This window comes from Zea mays, chromosome 5 (genome assembly GCF_902167145.1).
Source record: "Zea mays cultivar B73 chromosome 5, Zm-B73-REFERENCE-NAM-5.0, whole genome shotgun sequence".
Taxonomy (NCBI): Eukaryota; Viridiplantae; Streptophyta; class Magnoliopsida; order Poales; family Poaceae; genus Zea; species Zea mays.
The window spans coordinates 55,913,400-55,931,257 of record NC_050100.1 but is presented as its reverse complement, the minus strand read 5'-3'; the positions used below and the strand labels follow the sequence as shown (position 1 = coordinate 55,931,257).

Sequence of the window (17,858 nt, the reverse complement as noted above, 5' to 3'; positions counted from 1 at the left end):
CCCAGTCCCCATGCGTGATTTTTCCTGTCTCTCCCCCATCCATGAATAATCCATCCGTCGGTATGGCTGCCACTGCCATACGAGTCACCCATCCCGTCCCTGCCGATTGAGTGACCCAGCGACCGATCGAGCTGGCACGCGATCATTGCTGTGCTCTGCTGGCCCCGTCCGTGTTATGGCCGGGCCCCTCCGTGGCATCGTCATCCAGCATGCAATCGTACGGGGTGTGCGCTACCACCAGTGTCAATGTGTGTGCCGCGCTAGCTGCTCTGCTGCTGCCGCCCACCAGTGCCTACTGTCAGGGTTAGCAATTTAACGTGCAAACCCAAAACTCAAGGGATACTCAACCGTATGGAGACGAGTGAAAATATTTTGGCCCACGGATACACTTAGGGGTGAAAACGGGCGGATACGGACGGATAGTAGGTCATCCCGTATCCTACCCTAATGTATTTCAATCGGATACGGGATCGGATACGGATAGTTAGAAACGGGACGGATACAGATACAGGGACCGGGTATTTAGTCGGACGGATAAGGGACGGATACAGATATTGTGTAGCCGGATACATGCGGATATCGGGTACTTATCGGATAATGCATACACTGATTATCATTCACTATAATTCAGTTGGTACATAAAATAGTTACATCGTGCAACATAATAGTCCATCATAACAATATAACAATAAGTTTACATCATGTAGTGTAATATTCTAACATGACAATATAGCAATAAGTTCACATCATACAACACAATAGTCCAACATGATAATATAGCAGTAAGTTCTCATCATTCAACACATCATACAATATAGCATTGCATAGACCATAGATCAACAAGACAATATAACAATAAGTTCATAGCATACAATAGTCTAACACAATAGTTCAAATATAATAGCGATAAGTTCACATCACACAAGAGTCTAACATAGCACAAGATAGTTCAACACAATAGACTATTACAATAAAAGGTAATTTTCAAATGGCATAAAATAGTGCAAGCAATCCAAGCTTGTTTGAAGATCTCAAGTCGCGACATCATCGTCCACCTCCATAGCATTCATAGCTTCAGCTATAGTTTTTATTTCACACTCCAAATCTGAAACCAATAGAGAACAACAAAACATATCAATAACCATCATCATCATTTAGTCATAGAGAAATACAAGAACACATGCACAATAAAATGAAACCTTTCTCTGAAGCAATCTTCCAATCCTTAGTACAAACCAAGGCTTCAATAATTTCAGGTTTAAGCTTCGAACGAAAGGCATCAACCACGCGTCCACAAGACAATATAACGAAAGGCATCAGCCTTAGCTTTATGTGCACATTTTTTGCATTTTGCCCATTTTTGCTTAACAATGGAACCATCAGTTTGCTCCACTTCTACATCATACCTTGTGAAATGCTCCCAAACCCATGAAGTGAGCTTCTTTTTCTTGACTTGTTCTTCATCCAATTCATCTTCAGTGCTTATTTGGACACTTGCAGCTACGCTTGCATTTTCATTTGCGCTCGCACTTCCATCTTGTGCAACTATAACAAAACAAATAAAGTCAAAAAGGACACATGTTAATATACGTTTGTAGTCACATAAAAATGAAACAAATAAAGTCAAATAGGACACCTTTAGCCAATTGTGGCACTAAATCCATGCTCTGGTGTGACCTTGCGGCTTTAAATGAAGATGCCATAAACTTGCTTGTTGGGGTATTGGTTGACTTGGTTGTTAGTTGTCGTTTCACTACACGATGGTCTCCATCTATGGACTTGTTTTTTCCACGACTAACTGAGAGCACCTAGAGGGGGGGGTGAATAGGTGATCCTGTAAAACTTAAGCTTATAGCCACAAAAACTTGTTAAGTGTTAGCACAATAAATGCCAAGTGGCTAGAAAGGAGTCTCAACAAAACACAATACCACAAGAGATTAATCACAGAGATGACACAGTGGTTTATCCCGTGGTTCGGCCAAGACCAACGCTTGCCTACTCCACGTTGTGGCGTCCCAACGGACGAGGGTTGCAATCAACCCCTCTCAAGCGGTCCAAAGACCCACTTGAATACCACGGTGTTTTGCTTGCTTTTTCTCAATCCCGTTTGCGAGGAATCTCCACAACTTGGAGCCTCTCGCCCTTACAATTGAAGTTCACAAAGAACACAGAGCAAAAGGGGGTATGAGCAACGCACACAAGACTTCAAAAGATCAGAGCAACAACACGCACACAAGTCGCAACAAGAGCTCGCAACACAACTCAAAGAGTTCGTAACTCAACAAGAGCTCTAGATGCTATCACAATGAAACGAATGCGTGAGATCGATGTCTTGGTGCTTAGGAATGTTGTAGGAATGCTTGGTATCCTCCTCCATGCGCCTAGGGGTCCCTTTTATAGCCCCAAGGCGGCTAGGAGCCGTTGAGAACAAATCTGGAAGGCCATCCCTGCCTTCTGTCATCGGGCGCACCGGACAGTCCGGTGCACACCGGACAGTGTCCGGTGCCCGATTCCTTTCCTTAAATGGCGAAGCCGACCGTTGCAGATCTGGGAGCCGTTGGCGCACCGGACATGTCCGGTGCACACCGGACAGTCCGGTGCCCCCTTCCGACCGTTGGCTTGGCCACGTGTCGCGCGCAGAATCCGCGGCCGACCGTTGGCCCGGCCGACCGTTGGCTCACCGGACAGTCCGGTGCACACCGGACAGTCCGGTGAATTTTAGCCGTACGCCGTCAGCAAATTCCCGAGAGCGGCCTCTTCGGCCGAGGCAGCCTGGCGCACCGGACAGTCCGGTGCTCCAGACCGTAGCAGCCTTCTGGCTGTACACAACCAACTCTTTTCTTTTTCTTCCTGTTTCCAATACTTAGACAAGTATATTAGTACACAAAACCAATGTACTAAGACTTAGAAACATACCTTTGCTCTTGATTTGCACTTTATTCATCCATGGCATAAATTCACATTTAAGCACTTGAGTTGGCACTCAATCACCAAAATACTTAGAAATGGCCCAAGGGCACATTTCCCATCGGAGTCTTTGCGGGCTTGGCGTCCTTCATCCCAAACCTCTTTAGCAGATCTTGCGTGTACTTCGTTTGGGAGATGAAGGTGCCATCTTTGAGTTGCTTCACTTGGAACCCAAGGAAGTAGTTCAACTCGCCCATCATCGACATCTCGAATTTCTGCGTCATCACCCTGCTAAACTCTTCACAAGACTTTTGGTTAGTAGAACCAAATATTATGTAATCGACATAAATTTGGCACACAAACAAATCACCATCACATGTCTTAGTAAAAAGAGTTGGATCGGCTTTCCCAACCTTGAAAGCATTAGCAAGTAAAAAGTCTCTAAGGCATTCATACCATGCTCTTGGGGCTTGCTTAAGTCCATAGAGCGCCTTAGAGAGCTTACACACGTGGTCGGGGTACCGTTCATCCTCGAAGCCAGGGGGTTGCTCCACGTACACCTCCTCCTTGATTGGCCCGTTGAGGAAAGCGCTCTTCACATCCATTTGGAACAACCTGAAAGAATGGTGAGCGGCATATGCTAGCAAGATACGAATTGATTCTAGCCTAGCCACAGGAGCAAACGTCTCCTCAAAGTCCAAACCTGCGACTTGGGCATAACCTTTTGCCACAAGTCGAGCCTTGTTCCTCGTGACCACCCCGTGCTCGTCCTGTTTGTTGCGGAACACCCACTTGGTTCCCACAACATTTTGCTTGGGACGAGGCACCAGTGTCCAAACTTCATTGCGCTTGAAGTTGTTGAGCTCCTCCTGCATGGCCAACACCCAGTCCGGATCTAGCAAGGCCTCCTCTACCCTGAAAGGCTCAATAGAAGAGACAAAGGAGTAATGCTCACAAAAATTAACTAATCTAGATCGAGTAGTTACTCCCTTACTAATGTCACCCAAAATTTGGTCGACAGGATGATCCCTTTGAATCACCGCTCGGACTTGGGTTGGAGGTGCCGGTTGCGCATCTTCCTCCATCACATGATCATCTTGTGCTCCCCCTTGATCACACGCCTCCTGTTGATGAACCTGTTCATCGTCTTGAGTTGGGGGTTGCACCATAGTTGAGGAAGAAGGTTGATCTTGCTCCAATTGTTCCTGTGGTCGCACATCACCAATCGCCATGGTGCGCATAGCGGCCGTTGGAACGTCTTCTTCATCTACATCATCAAGATCAACAACTTGCTCTCCTGGAGAGCCATTAGTCTCATCAAATACAACGTCGCTAGAGACTTCAACCAAACCCGATGATTTGTTGAAGACTCTATACGCCTTTGTATTTGAGTCATAACCTAACAAAAACCCTTCTACTGCTTTGGGAGCAAATTTAGAATTTCTACCCTTCTTCACTAGAATGTAGCACTTGCTCCCAAATACACGAAAGTACGATACATTGGGTTTGTTACCGGTTAGAAGCTCATATGACGTCTTCTTGAGGAGGCGATGAAGGTAGACCCTGTTGATGGCGTGGCAAGCCGTGTTCACGGCTTCCGACCAAAAACGCTCGGGGGTCTTGAATTCTCCAAGCATAGTCCTCGCCATGTCGATTAGCGTCCTGTTCTTCCTCTCTACCACTCCATTTTGCTGTGGTGTGTAGGGAGCGGAGAACTCGTGCTTGATCCCTTCCTCCTCAAGGAACTCCTCCACTTGAAGGTTCTTGAACTCCGACCCGTTGTCGCTCCTTATCTTATTCACCTTGAGCTCAAACTCATTTTGAGCTCTCCTGAGTAAGCGCTTGAGGGTCCCTTGGGTTTCAGACTTATCCTGCAAAAAGAACACCCAAGTGAAGCGGGAAAAGTCATCAACAATAACTAGACCATACTTACTTCCTCCTATGCTCAGATAGGCGACGGGTCCGAAGAGGTCCATGTGTAGCAGCTCCAGGGGTCTTGATGTGGTCATCACATTCTTGCTGTGATGTGCTCCTCCCACTTGTTTACCTGCTTGACAAGCTGCACAAGGTCTATCTTTTTTGAATTGTACGTTAGTCAAACCTATCACGTGTTCTCCCTTTAGAAGCTTGTGAAGGTTCTTCATCCCCACATGTGCTAAGCGGCGATGCCACAGCCAGCCCATGCTAGTCTTAGCTATTAAGCATGCATCTAGACCGGCCTCCTCTTTTGCAAAATCAACTAAATAAAGTTTGCCGTCTAATACACCCTTAAATGCTAGTGAACCATCACTTCTTCTAAAGACAGACACATCTACATTTGTAAATAGACAGTTATACCCCATGTTGCATAATTGACTAACAGATAGCAAATTATATCCAAGAGACTCTACTAAAAACACATTAGAGATAGAGTGCTCATTAGAAATTGCAATTTTACCTAACACTTTTACCTTGCCTTGATTCCCATCACCGAATATAATTGAATCTTGGGAATCTTTATTCTTGACGTAGGAGGTGAACATCTTCTTCTCCCCCATCATATGGTTTGTGCATCCGCTATCAATAATCCAGCTTGAACCCCCGGATGCATAAACCTGCAAGGTAAATTTAGGCTTGGGACTTAGGTACCCAACTCTTGTTGGGTCCTACAAGGTTAGTGCAAATATCCTTAGGGACCCAAATGCAAGTTTTGTCTCCCTTGCATTTTGCCCCTAACTTCCTAGCAACTATCTTCCTATCCTTTCTACAAATAGCAAAGGAAGCATTTAGGGCATGATAAATTGTAGAAGGTCCATGAACTTTTCTATGAGCATTAACAACATTTCTCCTAGGCATATTGTGAATAACATTTCTTCTACCAACCTTTCTATCATGCATAACATGAGAACTAGAAGCAGTCATAGCATAAGAATCATAAGCATGTGAATCAAAAGCATCATAACTTCTAAAAGCATTTCTAGAATTTTTCCTATCATGATACAAAAAGGCATGGTTCTTTTTAGCACTAGTAGCCATAGGGGCCTTCCCTTTCTCCTTAGCGGGAATGAGAGCCTTATGGCTTGTTAAGTTCTTGGCTTCCCTTTTGAAGCCAAGTCCATCCTTAATTGAGGGGTGTCTACCAATCGTGTAGGCATCCCTTGCAAATTTTAGCTTATCAAATTCGCTTTTGCTAGCCTTAAGTTGAGCATTAAGACTAGGCACTTCATCATTCAATTTAGAAATTGAAACTAGATGTTTACTACAAGCATCAACATTAAGATCTTTACACCTAGTGCACGTTTCAACAATTTCTACACAAGATGTTGATTTACTAGCTACTTCTAGTTTAGCATTTAAGTCATCATTAACACTCTTTAAAGTAGCAATGTTTTCATGACAAGAAGATAATTCACTAGAAAGCACTTCATTTCTTTTAACTTCTAAAGCATAGGATTTTTGTGCCTCTACAAACTTATCATGTTCATCATACAACAAATCCTCTTGCTTTTCTAAAAGCCTATCCTTTTCATTCAAGGCATCAATCAATTCATTGATTTTATCAATTTTATTTCTATCCAATCCCTTGAACAAACTAGAGTAATCTATTTCATCATCACTAGACTCATCGTCACTAGAAGAGTCATAAGTGACATCATTACGAGTGATTACCTTCTTCTCTCTTGCCATGAGGCAAGTGTGACGCTCGTTGGGGAAGAGGGATGACTTGTTGAATGCAGTGGCGGCGAGTCCCTCATTGTCGGAGTCAGACGAGGAGCAGTCCGAATCCCACTCCTTGCCAAGATGAGCCTCGCCCTTTGCCTTCTTATAATTCTTCTTCTTCTCCCTCTTATTCCCTTGGTCCTGATCACTATCATTGTCGGGACAGATAGCAATAAAATGACCAAGCTTACCGCATTTGAAGCACGAACGCTTCCCCTTGGCTTTGGTCTTGCTTGGCTGTCCCTTGCGACCTTTAAGCGCCGTCTTGAATCTTTTGATGATGAGGGCCATCTCTTCATCATTAAGTCCGGCCGCCTCAATTTGTGCCACCCTGCTAGGTAGCGCCTCCTTGCTTCTTGTTGCCTTGAGAGCAAGGGGTTGAGGCTCGTTGATCGGTCCATTCAAGGCGTCGTCCACGTATCTTGCCTCCTTGATCATCATCCGTCCGCTTACGAATTTTCCGAGTACCTCCTCGGGCGTCATCTTCGTGTACCTGGGATTCTCACGAATATTGTTCACGAGATGAGGATCAAGAACGGTAAATGACCTTAGCATTAGGCGGACGACGTCGTGATCCGTCCATCGCGTGCTTCCGTAGCTCCTTATTTTGTTGATAAGGATCTTGAGCCGGTTGTATGTTTGCGTCGGCTCCTCGCCCCTTATCATCGCGAATCGTCCGAGCTCGCCCTCCACCAACTCCATCTTGGTGAGTAAGGTGACATCATTCCCTTCATGAGAGATCTTGAGGGTGTCCCAAATCTGCTTGGCATTGTCCAAGCCGCTCACCTTGTGATACTCGTTCCTGCACAAAGAGGCTAGCAACACAGTAGTAGCTTGTGCATTTTTATGGATCTGTTCATTAATAAACGAAGGACTATCCGAGCTATCAAATTTCATTCCACTTTCCACAATCTCCCAAATGCTTGGATGGAGAGAAAATAGGTGTGTACGCATTTTGTGACTCCAAAATCCGTAGTCCTCTCCATCAAAGTGAGGAGGCTTGCCAAGTGGAATGGGGAGCAAATGAGCATTTGAGCTGTGCGGAATGCGCGAATAATCAAAAGAAAAGTTTGAGTTAACCGTCTTTTGTTTGTCGTAGTCGTCGTCCTTGTGGGAAGAAGTAGACTCGTCGCTGTCGTAGTAGACGATCTCCTTGATACGTCTTGTCTTCTTCTTCTTCCCATCTTTACGTCTGTGGCCCGAGCCAGAGTCGTTGGATTTGTCATCTTTTGGCTCGTTGACGAAGGACTCCTTTTCCTTGTCGTTGATCACGATTCCCTTCCCCTTAGGATCCATCTCTTCGGGCGGTTAGTCCCTTTCTTGAAGAGAACAGCTCCGATACCAATTGAGAGCACCTAGAGGGGGGGGGGTGAATAGGTGATCCTGTAAAACTTAAGCTTATAGCCACAAAAACTTGTTAAGTGTTAGCACAATAAATGCCAATTGGCTAGAAAGGAGTCTCAACAAAACACAATACCACAAGAGATTAATCACAGAGATGACACAGTGGTTTATCCCGTGGTTCGGCCAAGACCAACGCTTGCATACTCCATGTTGTGGCGTCCCAACGGACGAGGGTTGCAATCAACCCCTCTCAAGCGGTCCAAAGACCCACTTGAATACCACGGTGTTTTGCTTGCTTTTTCTCAATCCCGTTTGCGAGGAATCTCCACAACTTGGAGCCTCTCGCCCTTACAATTGAAGTTCACAAAGAACACAGAGCAAAAGGGGGTATGAGCAACGCACACAAGACTTCAAAAGATCAGAGCAACAACACGCACACAAGTCGCAACAAGAGCTCGCAACACAACTCAAAGAGTTCGCAACTCAACAAGAGCTCTAGATGCTATCACAATGAAACGAATGCGTGAGATCGATGTCTTGGTGCTTAGGAATGTTGTAGGAATGCTTGGTATCCTCCTCCATGCGCCTAGGGGTCCCTTTTATAGCCCCAAGGTGGCTAGGAGCCGTTGAGAACAAATCTAGAAGGCCATCCCTGCCTTCTGTCATCGGGCGCACCGGACAGTCCGGTGCACACCGGACAGTGTCCGGTGCCCGATTCCTTTCCTTAAATGGCGAAGCCGACCGTTGCAGATCTGGGAGCCGTTGGCGCACCGGACATGTCCGGTGCACACCGGACAGTCCGGTGCCCCCTTCCGACCGTTGGCTTGGCCACGTGTCGCGCGCAGAATCCGCGGCCGACCGTTGGCCCGGCCGACCGTTGGCTCACCGGACAGTCCGGTGCACACCGGACAGTCCGGTGAATTTTAGCCGTACGCCGTCAGCAAATTCCCGAGAGCGGCCTCTTCGGCCGAGGCAGCCTGGGGCACCGGACACTGTCCGGTGCACCACCGGACAGTCCGGTGCTCCAGACCGAAGCAGCCTTCTGGCTGTACACAGCCAACTCCTTTCTTTTCTTTTTCTTCCTGTTTCCAATACTTAGACAAGTATATTAGTACACAAAACCAATGTACTAAGACTTAGAAACATACCTTTGCTCTTGATTTGCACTTTATTCATCCATGGCATAAATTCACATTTAAGCACTTGAGTTGGCACTCAATCACCAAAATACTTAGAAATGGCCCAAGGGCACATTTCCCTTTCACTAACTTGTTAGCACAGGACATTCACCTCACTAGGTGCAGGAACATGGTCCTCCACCATGTGTTCACTGTTGTTACCATTAACATCCTCCCTACTACCATGTATTTCATCTTCATGGGACACATTGTTGTCACAAATATCATCGACATCCATGGCGCTGTCATTATCCATCACAATAATATGAGCAAAGTTACTAATAGTTAGTAAACCATACTAAGTGGACTGTCATCGTTGGTAAAGCAACAACATTACCGAGCTGCACGACGGGGCCACGGATCGAGGGTTCGGGCGTGAGTTGCCTCTTGCTGCTGCTGACGAGCCCCCGCCGACGAGCCAACGATGGTGGCCGCCGAGGAGTGTCCGCTGTTGGGACCTGATGCGCCGGCGTGAGGCTGCTGCATTCTTGGACGCAGGGTCGACGACGCCTAGAGCAGTGGACTGGAGCTGGGGTTGACGGCGCTCGGACGACGCTCGGTCTGGTGGCGGCGCGGTGCGGTCGGCTGCCCGGCTCGGTGGCTGGCACCTGGGAGTAGGGAGCGAGGTGGCTGAGAGCAGGGAGCGAGACCTAGGAGCAGGGAGGGGCTGGGAGCAGGGAGCGATACCTGGGAGCAGGGAGCGCGGTGGCCGGTGAGAGCTCGGGCGGACACGGCGCGGTGAGCAGGGAGCGAGGTGACCGAGCGGCGCCCGTCCGTGGTCCGTCCAGCGGCGGCGCGGTGAGCAGGGAGCTGACCGAGCTCTCCCGTCCGTGGTCCGTCTAGCGGTGCGACGAGCTCAGGCCTCGGGCGGACGGACGACGGGGAGTCGGGGATCGCCGGATGGGAGCTCGGGCTCGCCCGCTCGATCTAGGCGTGAGGCTGTGTCGCGCAGCCGCGGTGACGACGTCTGGCGGCTGGACGATGGAAGGCTCCAACGCAGGTGGCCAGGACCCAGGTCCCAGGGTAGCAGCGACACGGCGCTCGGCTTGGAGGCCACAGGCCAAAGTGATTGGGCCTGGCCGCTTGGGCCTGTTTATGTTTAATTCATTAATTGTTTATTGGGCCAAATATTACCGGGTACCCGGTAGCCGGGTACCCGTATCCGCCCGAGGCTGTCGGGTATTTACCGGGTACTGCTCGTCCCGTATCCGAGACGATTCTATCCGGGTAGTACCCGTATCCGTCCCGAATATAAAATTACCCGTATCCGTATCCGAAAAAACGTCCCGAATTAGTATCCGTATCCGGTACCCGGTCCGGGTACCCGACCCGTTTTCACCCCTAGATACACTCACACCCGATCCAATGTTTCGCAGATACAGGAGTGCAGTGGCGTAGACAAGGGTAGGGGGTAGGGGGGCTGCTAGTAGGGCCATGGCCCCTCTAACAAAAAGAAAATCTGTTCTCTAGTTATTTTTATGGCTGAAATAAAAGATTTAGTTTATAATTAATTAAAATATAGTATGTATTTAGCGTATATTTGTGTTAAATTTTATGACTAGTGAATATTGTATATGTATACATATTCTATTTATTAATATTATAACTGTAGTTATGTATATATTGTTCCCCACCTAAAGAAAAAATGTTGCCTACGTCTCTATAGACACGGTTTCTATTTCAACCCGCGGATAACACGCGCCCCGACCATAAATTTGGTTTGTTCTTTATTTTGCACAAAAATAACTAAGATGGAAAAAAGTAATTATTTTGAATACGTAACCTGTCTATGGTTAAAAGATAGAAATAGTTGGAGCTCTGATGAGTGGGGTCCACTATCCAGCTCGCACGTAACCCCTGGCCCCTTACTTTTATTGCTACAAAAGGAGTAGAACAACGTAGATGGTGTTCAGGAGTTTAAGGTTAATAATCCTTCGGAGTCCAAGGCAAATCGAAGGTAGAACAAGGCTCAGGCAAGCCCACGGCTCCAAAAGGTTTCTGCAAAACGAGACGGCTAGGATTAGACTAGAACTCTCACCGAGATCAAAATAGAGGATGAGCTAGTCTATCTTCCTGCTAAGACGTCATTCGAGCGTGTAATCTTTCCCTTCATTTCCATTAATTTATCCACTATACAATAGGACATATGGTATTACGATTCCACGCCTTGAGCCTCTATAAATCATTTTATGTGCAGGGGTAGCTATTAGAGTGTTGTGATCTCACGAGTCTCAAGTCTAATCTCTTCGCTCTCTTCCTACTCAACAATTTTCTCAGGACGGATAACGCATCAGCATGGGCATACCTCGCCTTTAGACTACCTTCAGCGACTCTATATTCTTCCACCTATATCCCACTCATGTATCACGTCAGCAACCTCTCTCCATATCTCTACCCTCTACAACGGTTCACTCTACACCACCATATTATTTTCTCATCGACTAACTCAACTACCATTCTGAAGACGAGGTCGACACCATGTTCAAAGAGTTCGACTACACCAACACTCTACAGTTTGTCTCCGATTACTTCAAAGAGTTCGTGGACTCTTCGTCCGATGACGATTCTGAAGACGAGGTCGACACCATGTTCGTTTTGCAAGCCCTTACCAACTGGGCATTGGAGGTTCAAGGAGGCGTCGTCGGCCCTCTTCTTTGCCTCGTCAAGTAATCCATAGGGATCACAATATTGGCGAAAATCTGATAAAGAACCACTACTTTGGTCGAAATCTTGTATATCCCGCCCACATTTACCGACGAAGGTACATTTCCTAATAATCACTCTTACCTCATTTCCTAATAATCACTCTTACCTCTACATGTATGCTTCCTATGGTTCTTACATTTTGCATATTCATTCTAGGTTTCAGATGCAGCGGCCTTTGTTTCTGCGTATCCTTAGAGGAGTGCAGCAAAAAGTCTCTACTGCTCTGCGTGTCCTCGCATATGGGTTGCAGGTTGCCTACGGACGCAGTCGATGAGTATGTTCAAATCGGCCAAACTATGTCTCATCTGTTTCTGCCGCGCAATCATCTCATGCTACAGCCAACGGAACCTCCGTATTCCTAAAAGCAATGTCGTAGCTCGCATACTTCATGTCAACGCAGATAAGGGTTTCCCGGTCATGTTTGTCTCAATAGATTGTATACATTAGGAATGGATTAGGAATGTCGTAAATGTCCTACTTGTCACCCGTATACGTGAGATATTGCCTCGATGCTTTTGTGAGATATGGTTTAATCATGTACGAACATCTATATACTACGGCTTGTGTGATTTCTTTAAGTAGGTTGAGGGTACACGTTGCGATTTGTATCGATCGTATTTTAGATTCCGACAGTAATCAGTACATTTTCCGTTCCGAACTTATCGTTTCCGATAATTCCGAATGAGTGACTGACATTTTCGTTTCTGAAGTCGTTCCCTTCATTGTAATGTGGCAACTCGACAAGGTCCATGTATCGTAGTAGTACGGCCACGGCACACTCGTCCGGTGAAATAAATAATAATAATGCTAGCCGTGCATTGCTGCTTAATTGACACTTCGGTTAATCAAGACGGATGATCTGCGGTGGTTAGGGGTCGTAAAGTGCATCCACGTGGACCGTGGGGATGCACGCGCTCCATCCAAGCTCATCAACCACCCGGCCGTACGTGCAACGCTGGGTATTAATTTTTCGATACATGATAGTACGCGCAGGAATATTTTTTTTCTTCAATCATGCGGTCCTTATCTGTTGTACTAAACGATATTGTCTTTTTTTTTGTTAAAAAGACACGAGATATACCGTGTGTGTGTGTGTGTGTGTGTGAAAGTGACGGGGGCAGTCATCGCAATGGCATTTTACATCACGCGTTGGTGGCATGCATTGTGGTTGTGGACGTGACGGCACCCAGACACACAAAAAAGAGAGACATGGCGTCGGTACGAGCCCGTAGAGCGGCCGGAATCAGCTACGACGGCGTCGGCAAAGATGTCCCTGTGTGCTGTGCGTACGATTTGCATCTCTCGGGTGAAATGCGAGAACGAACGGAAGTCGCTGCACGTCCCGGTGGACCCAAAAAATGACTCGGCCGGCTAGCCGATGCGGGAGCTCCCTCCCTCCCCTGCCCCGGCGTCATCAAGCCCGCTCTGCCCCGCCGCAGCCCCTGCCCTGTCTCCTCTCATCCTCTGGCTGGCGCCAACTCACACGCACAAACCGCACGGCTGGGCAGTAGCAGTAGTAGCAGTACATGCTCTGCTTCCCGCGGCAGGAGCCATTCCCATTCCTATCGCCGGCAGCCCAAGCCCCCCTCCGTCTCCCTATAAAACCCCCTCGCCGCCTCCACTCACAGAGTCACAAGCTCGACCACCAACCCAGCTCGCTCGTCCCAGCTGATCAGGTCGAGCACCTAGTAGCGACCTGCTCGATCATCAGTGTAGAGTGTCGGTAGGTGTCTGTCTCTCTTGGTGGCTGGTTGCAACGGTCATGGCGACGTCGTCTCGTCGGGTGCCCTTGCTGCTGCTGTGCCTGGGCGTGCTGGTGTCCTGCTCCTTCGCGGCGGGCAGCTTGGACCAGGAGCTGGACATCACGTGGGGCGACGGGCGGGGCAAGGTCCTTGACAACGGGCGGCTGCTGACGCTGTCGCTGGACCGCACGTCCGGCTCCGGGTTCCAGTCCCGGCACGAGTACCTGTTCGGCAAGATCGACATGCAGCTGCGGCTGGTGCCGGGCAACTCCGCCGGCACCGTCACCGCCTACTACCTGTCGTCGCAGGGCGGCGCGCACGACGAGATCGACTTCGAGTTCCTGGGCAACGTGTCCGGCGAGCCCTACACGCTGCACACCAACGTGTTCACGCGGGGGCAGGGGCAGCGGGAGCAGCAGTTCCGCCTCTGGTTCGACCCCACCGCCGACTTCCACACCTACTCCATCCTCTGGAACCCCAAGCACGTCATGTGAGTCGTCGTTCGTTGCTCTGCTTCCTTCTTCTGCATTCCTATCGCCTGCAGCTTCTTCATTTCATGGTTGGTGTCCATGCTCTTTTGCTCCTCCGCCAGCTTCATGGTGGACGACATGCCCATCAGGGACTTCCGCAACCTGGAGAGCAAGGGGGTGGCGTTCCCCAAGAGCCAGCCGATGCGGCTCTACTCCAGCCTGTGGAACGCGGACGACTGGGCGACGCAGGGCGGGCGCGTCAAGACGGACTGGTCCCACGCCCCCTTCTCCGCCTCCTACCGCGGGTTCAAGGCCGACGCTTGCGTCGCCGTCGCGGGCGGCCGGACCCGCTGCGGCGCCACCGTCGGCACCGAGGGCACCGGCGCCCCCGCCTCCGCCGCCGGCGCCGGGGACTGGTACAACCAGGAGCTGGACCTCACCCTGCAGCAGCGGATGCGCTGGGTGCAGCGCAAGTACATGATCTACAACTACTGCACCGACCCCAAGCGCTACCAGCAGGGCCTCCCCGCCGAGTGCTCCATGCAGTAGCGCCCGGTTATTCCTCGCCCGTCCAACAATGGCGCGCGCGCGCGTGTGTGTGCATGTGGTCCGCTCTACTGCTACCGCTACGACGATCGGTGTCGATCACCGGATCAAGGCAAGACGAAAGGCATCGAAACATGGTAGATAAATAAAGGACTTGACGATTTGTAACGCAGTAGCTGGTGCGTGCGTGGTGTGGTGGTAAGAAATTCTTCTGCTGCCTGTGTTCTTGTAGCCTCCTCGTCCTCGCCCACCCTGTTGGTACGTGTACGGTGTACGTAGTCTGCCGCCGCGCGCTGTTCGTGTTCGTCGTGTCTCGTGTCTGTATTATACTCGTCCTCCCCATCAAAAAAAAAGTTGTTCCATGTACGTGTGCACTGTCGAGTGATGTTTGGCTGGACGTGATCGTGATTACTCCTGGAAACTATCCGGCGCGTGCAGATCGATTGATACATGGTCAGTCAGCGTCACTGTATACGCCACTCTATCTACTGAAGCGAATTGAAGTAAAGATGGGATCGCCTGTCGGACATGATAGTAGTATAGCTAGACCGACAGGCAGGCAAGTAAATGTTGCCGTCGCCAGATGTTGTGCGCTAGCTACTGGCGCATCAACAGCAGCAACCTCTCCAGCACGATGGGGATGCATTTCTTCTACGTACATTGGTGTGGCACTCCCCACTATCAGCAGCGGCAATGGCGACAAGTGAGCTAAACGTACGTTGGTCCACTCCCTGGTTGCTCTCGGGCCTCGGCTGGGCGGCTGCTGGCCGGCTTCAGGCTACGCGCCATGCCCATGCGGCGCAAGGTGGCAGGCGCAGGCCTCGCGGTCAGTCACAGGCGAACCCGCCGCGCGCAACGCGACGACAAGGACGGGGACGGACACGGACATGGCTCGTCGATCGTGATCCATCCATCGATCGATCCGTCAGCTCAGCGCGCCTAGCGGGACCGAGGTGCCCCGACGCTGACGCGGACAGGTGGCCGCACCGACACATAGCTTCTCGTTCCTCGGCTACTAGCTCGTCGGATGAGCACGTACGGAGAGGTGCCCGAGAGCTGGCCAAACTACACCTGGCAGCTCGTCGGACTGGAGCACCCTCGGCCTCGGGGACTCGTGGCGGCGCTTCGTGCTCCGAGTAACTAGCAAGCAGGTCACGGGCCAACCGCCGACGACGTAGACTATTCCATGCGGCGGCCGGAATATTCAGTCAGAGTGAAAGACTTACAAGGCACCTGTGATCATCATAAATCTAAATCTTGCTGCTCTACTCCAGAAATTAAACCGAGCATGACTGGTCATTAGCATAGATGTGATGATAGCTTCAAATTAAATTGGCTTTACCGAGGTTCCTACTGTTGAAGAAACCAATTTTTTGTTTTTCTTCGTTCTAACCAGAGCGCGATCGAGCCCTATACTTCAACTCGATCTAGAGCTGTGAACTGTTTTAGAGTTAGAGCATAGCTGCTCTAAGATAGGACAATGGCGCCGTTTGGTTCAGCTTCTGGGCGGATTCTGGCCGCCAGAAGCTGAAGCGGCTACCAAACGCGCAGCTTCTCCTGCCGCTTCTCCGCGCCGCGCTTGGATGAGAAGTCGCCCGCCTACGCGACGCCAGAAGCGGGGCTCAGATCGCTTCCGCGGAAAGCCAACCTCATTTCGCTAGGGTTTCGCAAGCGCGCCCGTCACGCGTCCCCGTCCCAACTCGCCGCCGCAGCTCTCCTCCCCATCGCATCTCCCGCAACCGCCCTCATTCGCGACGCCCGCGGCGGCGTTCGCGTCCCCCATCGCATCTCCCGCCGCCGCGCTCGTCGTCTTCGCAGAGGTAAGCTTTCTTCCTCTCATCCATGGCGAACTTGACTTGTAGCTCCTCCGCCGTGTCGGTGATTCGATGCATTCGTGACCCTTCCGTTCTCTAGGGGTGTGACCGCGGCTCCGCAACCTCTTCGACAAATCCCACAGGCAGCTTCAAGCCGCGACTCGTCCCGCCATCTAATCTTTCGTCTTCCCAGGTATGTTCGTCTCCTCCATCCCGCCCCTCTCCTCGTTTGGATATCTCTCGTATGTACTGATTACGGCCCCTGTATTCACTCGTAGCAACGTGATGAACAGATGGTGTTCAACGATTGTTGGTTACGGTTTAGGGGAAAACATTGAACTCTGTGTTCCCTTATAATTTGTTTATGTGCTACTTGAACCCTATTTTTATTTGTTAGCAGCCGACCCAATAATACATTTCAATAAGTGGATTCTAGTTCATTCACACCATGTCAAGTTTTTTTTGTACATCAGAACGGATTACCATCGACGTACTAACGTTTTTGTTCTTCAGATTTCCCCATCATCTCGGGTTATTCGTCTGAGGATCCAAGATCAACTTCAAGCAAGGTAATGTGAATCTCACAATTCTTGTTCTGGGTGAACGGGATACCATATATGTGTTATAGCATCAGTTTATTTGGTCATGCTTTCTTTGAACGCTTGTCCATGTACTGATTAGGGATTACGTTCACGTTATTGGGTAATCCATACAGTGCGTTAGTACTCTTATTACTACACACGTGCCTATTAAATTGTGGTACTTGTCCCCTACTTTGTTAGCAGCCAAGACACAGGACATGTGACTACGCCAAATTTTTGTAGATACTACCCATGTCTGGTATACTAACGACCTAATAAATCCACATCAGATGGATTCAGCAGACTCCATAGCCGACAAGGCAATTGGAAGGATGCAAGAGATTTCGAACAAGATATTTTCCGTAGCGAGGGAAACAATCCGTCCTGGACGCGGGTTGACCTCATTTGATGCTACCAAACTTCGTGTAGCTTTGGAGGAGATAGCTTGCATGCTGGAGCAAGACTCTCTGGTGTTGCAAGAGCATTTGGACATCGTGAACAACGTAAACATCCCGGTTGACAGCAGCTATGAACCTTCTACCTTGTCGTCACCACCCCCATCTGACGACGACCTTACTCCACATTGGGACTTCGCGGAGCATTTCCAAAACTTCTGGTGTTGAATATGACTCCGATGAGATGCCTTCGTTTAGTGACAATGATGTTTAAGGTAGAAGGCAGTGAACCTTGGAGTTAGGTGTTTGAATAACAGGGATGAAGTCCCTGTGCTTTTGTGTACTAAGGGCGTAGGGAAACAGGGAATCAGTTTCTTGTTTTGGTTAATGGGATGCTGTAAATGTGTTCCCTGTCATTTTGTGTCCAGTACCAGTTTATTTAAGGTTGTCATTGTGTAATTAAGCAAATTGGAATA

At 49.2% G+C, this 17,858-nt stretch overlaps 1 protein-coding gene, 1 long non-coding RNA gene and 1 pseudogene across 3 annotated transcripts; 1 reads left to right on the top strand and 2 right to left on the bottom strand.

The window, feature by feature from the left end:
* Nucleotides 1-836: 836 nt before the first annotated feature.
* On the bottom strand, nt 837-1,466 carry LOC111589267 (uncharacterized). The gene is made up of 2 exons (XR_002748265.2): nt 1,200-1,466; nt 837-1,105 (listed from the first exon to the last, which is right to left on the bottom strand). It is a non-coding gene; the product is annotated as an uncharacterized lncRNA (long non-coding RNA).
* Nucleotides 1,467-13,221: 11,755 nt separating this feature from the next.
* Nucleotides 13,222-14,958, top strand: LOC100191584 (xyloglucan endotransglucosylase/hydrolase protein 23). Of its 2 annotated transcripts, none has more exons than XM_008682750.4 (2): nt 13,222-14,066; nt 14,196-14,958. In XM_008682750.4, exons 1-2 carry the CDS (start codon nt 13,597-13,599, stop codon nt 14,593-14,595), a joined length of 870 nt encoding a protein of 289 aa, XP_008680972.1. In that variant the 5' UTR covers nt 13,222-13,596; the 3' UTR covers nt 14,596-14,958. The 2 variants fall into 2 exon arrangements, with proteins under 2 accessions (XP_008680972.1, NP_001130486.1); NM_001137014.1 differs by having other exon boundaries at nt 13,534-14,066; nt 14,169-14,936.
* Nucleotides 14,959-16,009: 1,051 nt separating this feature from the next.
* On the bottom strand, nt 16,010-16,618 carry LOC103628210 (uncharacterized; annotated as a pseudogene).
* Nucleotides 16,619-17,858: the final 1,240 nt, after the last annotated feature.

What these genes read in the sequence shown, in the direction of transcription:
- LOC100191584 (NM_001137014.1), top strand. Translation starts at nt 13,597, where the DNA reads ATGGCGACGTCGTCTCGTCGGGTGCCCTTGCTGCTGCTGTGCCTGGGC. An exon ending in TGGAACCCCAAGCACGTCAT is followed by an intron (nt 14,067 to 14,168) that starts GTGAGTCGTCGT and finishes CTCCTCCGCCAG; the next exon opens with CTTCATGGTGGACGACATGC.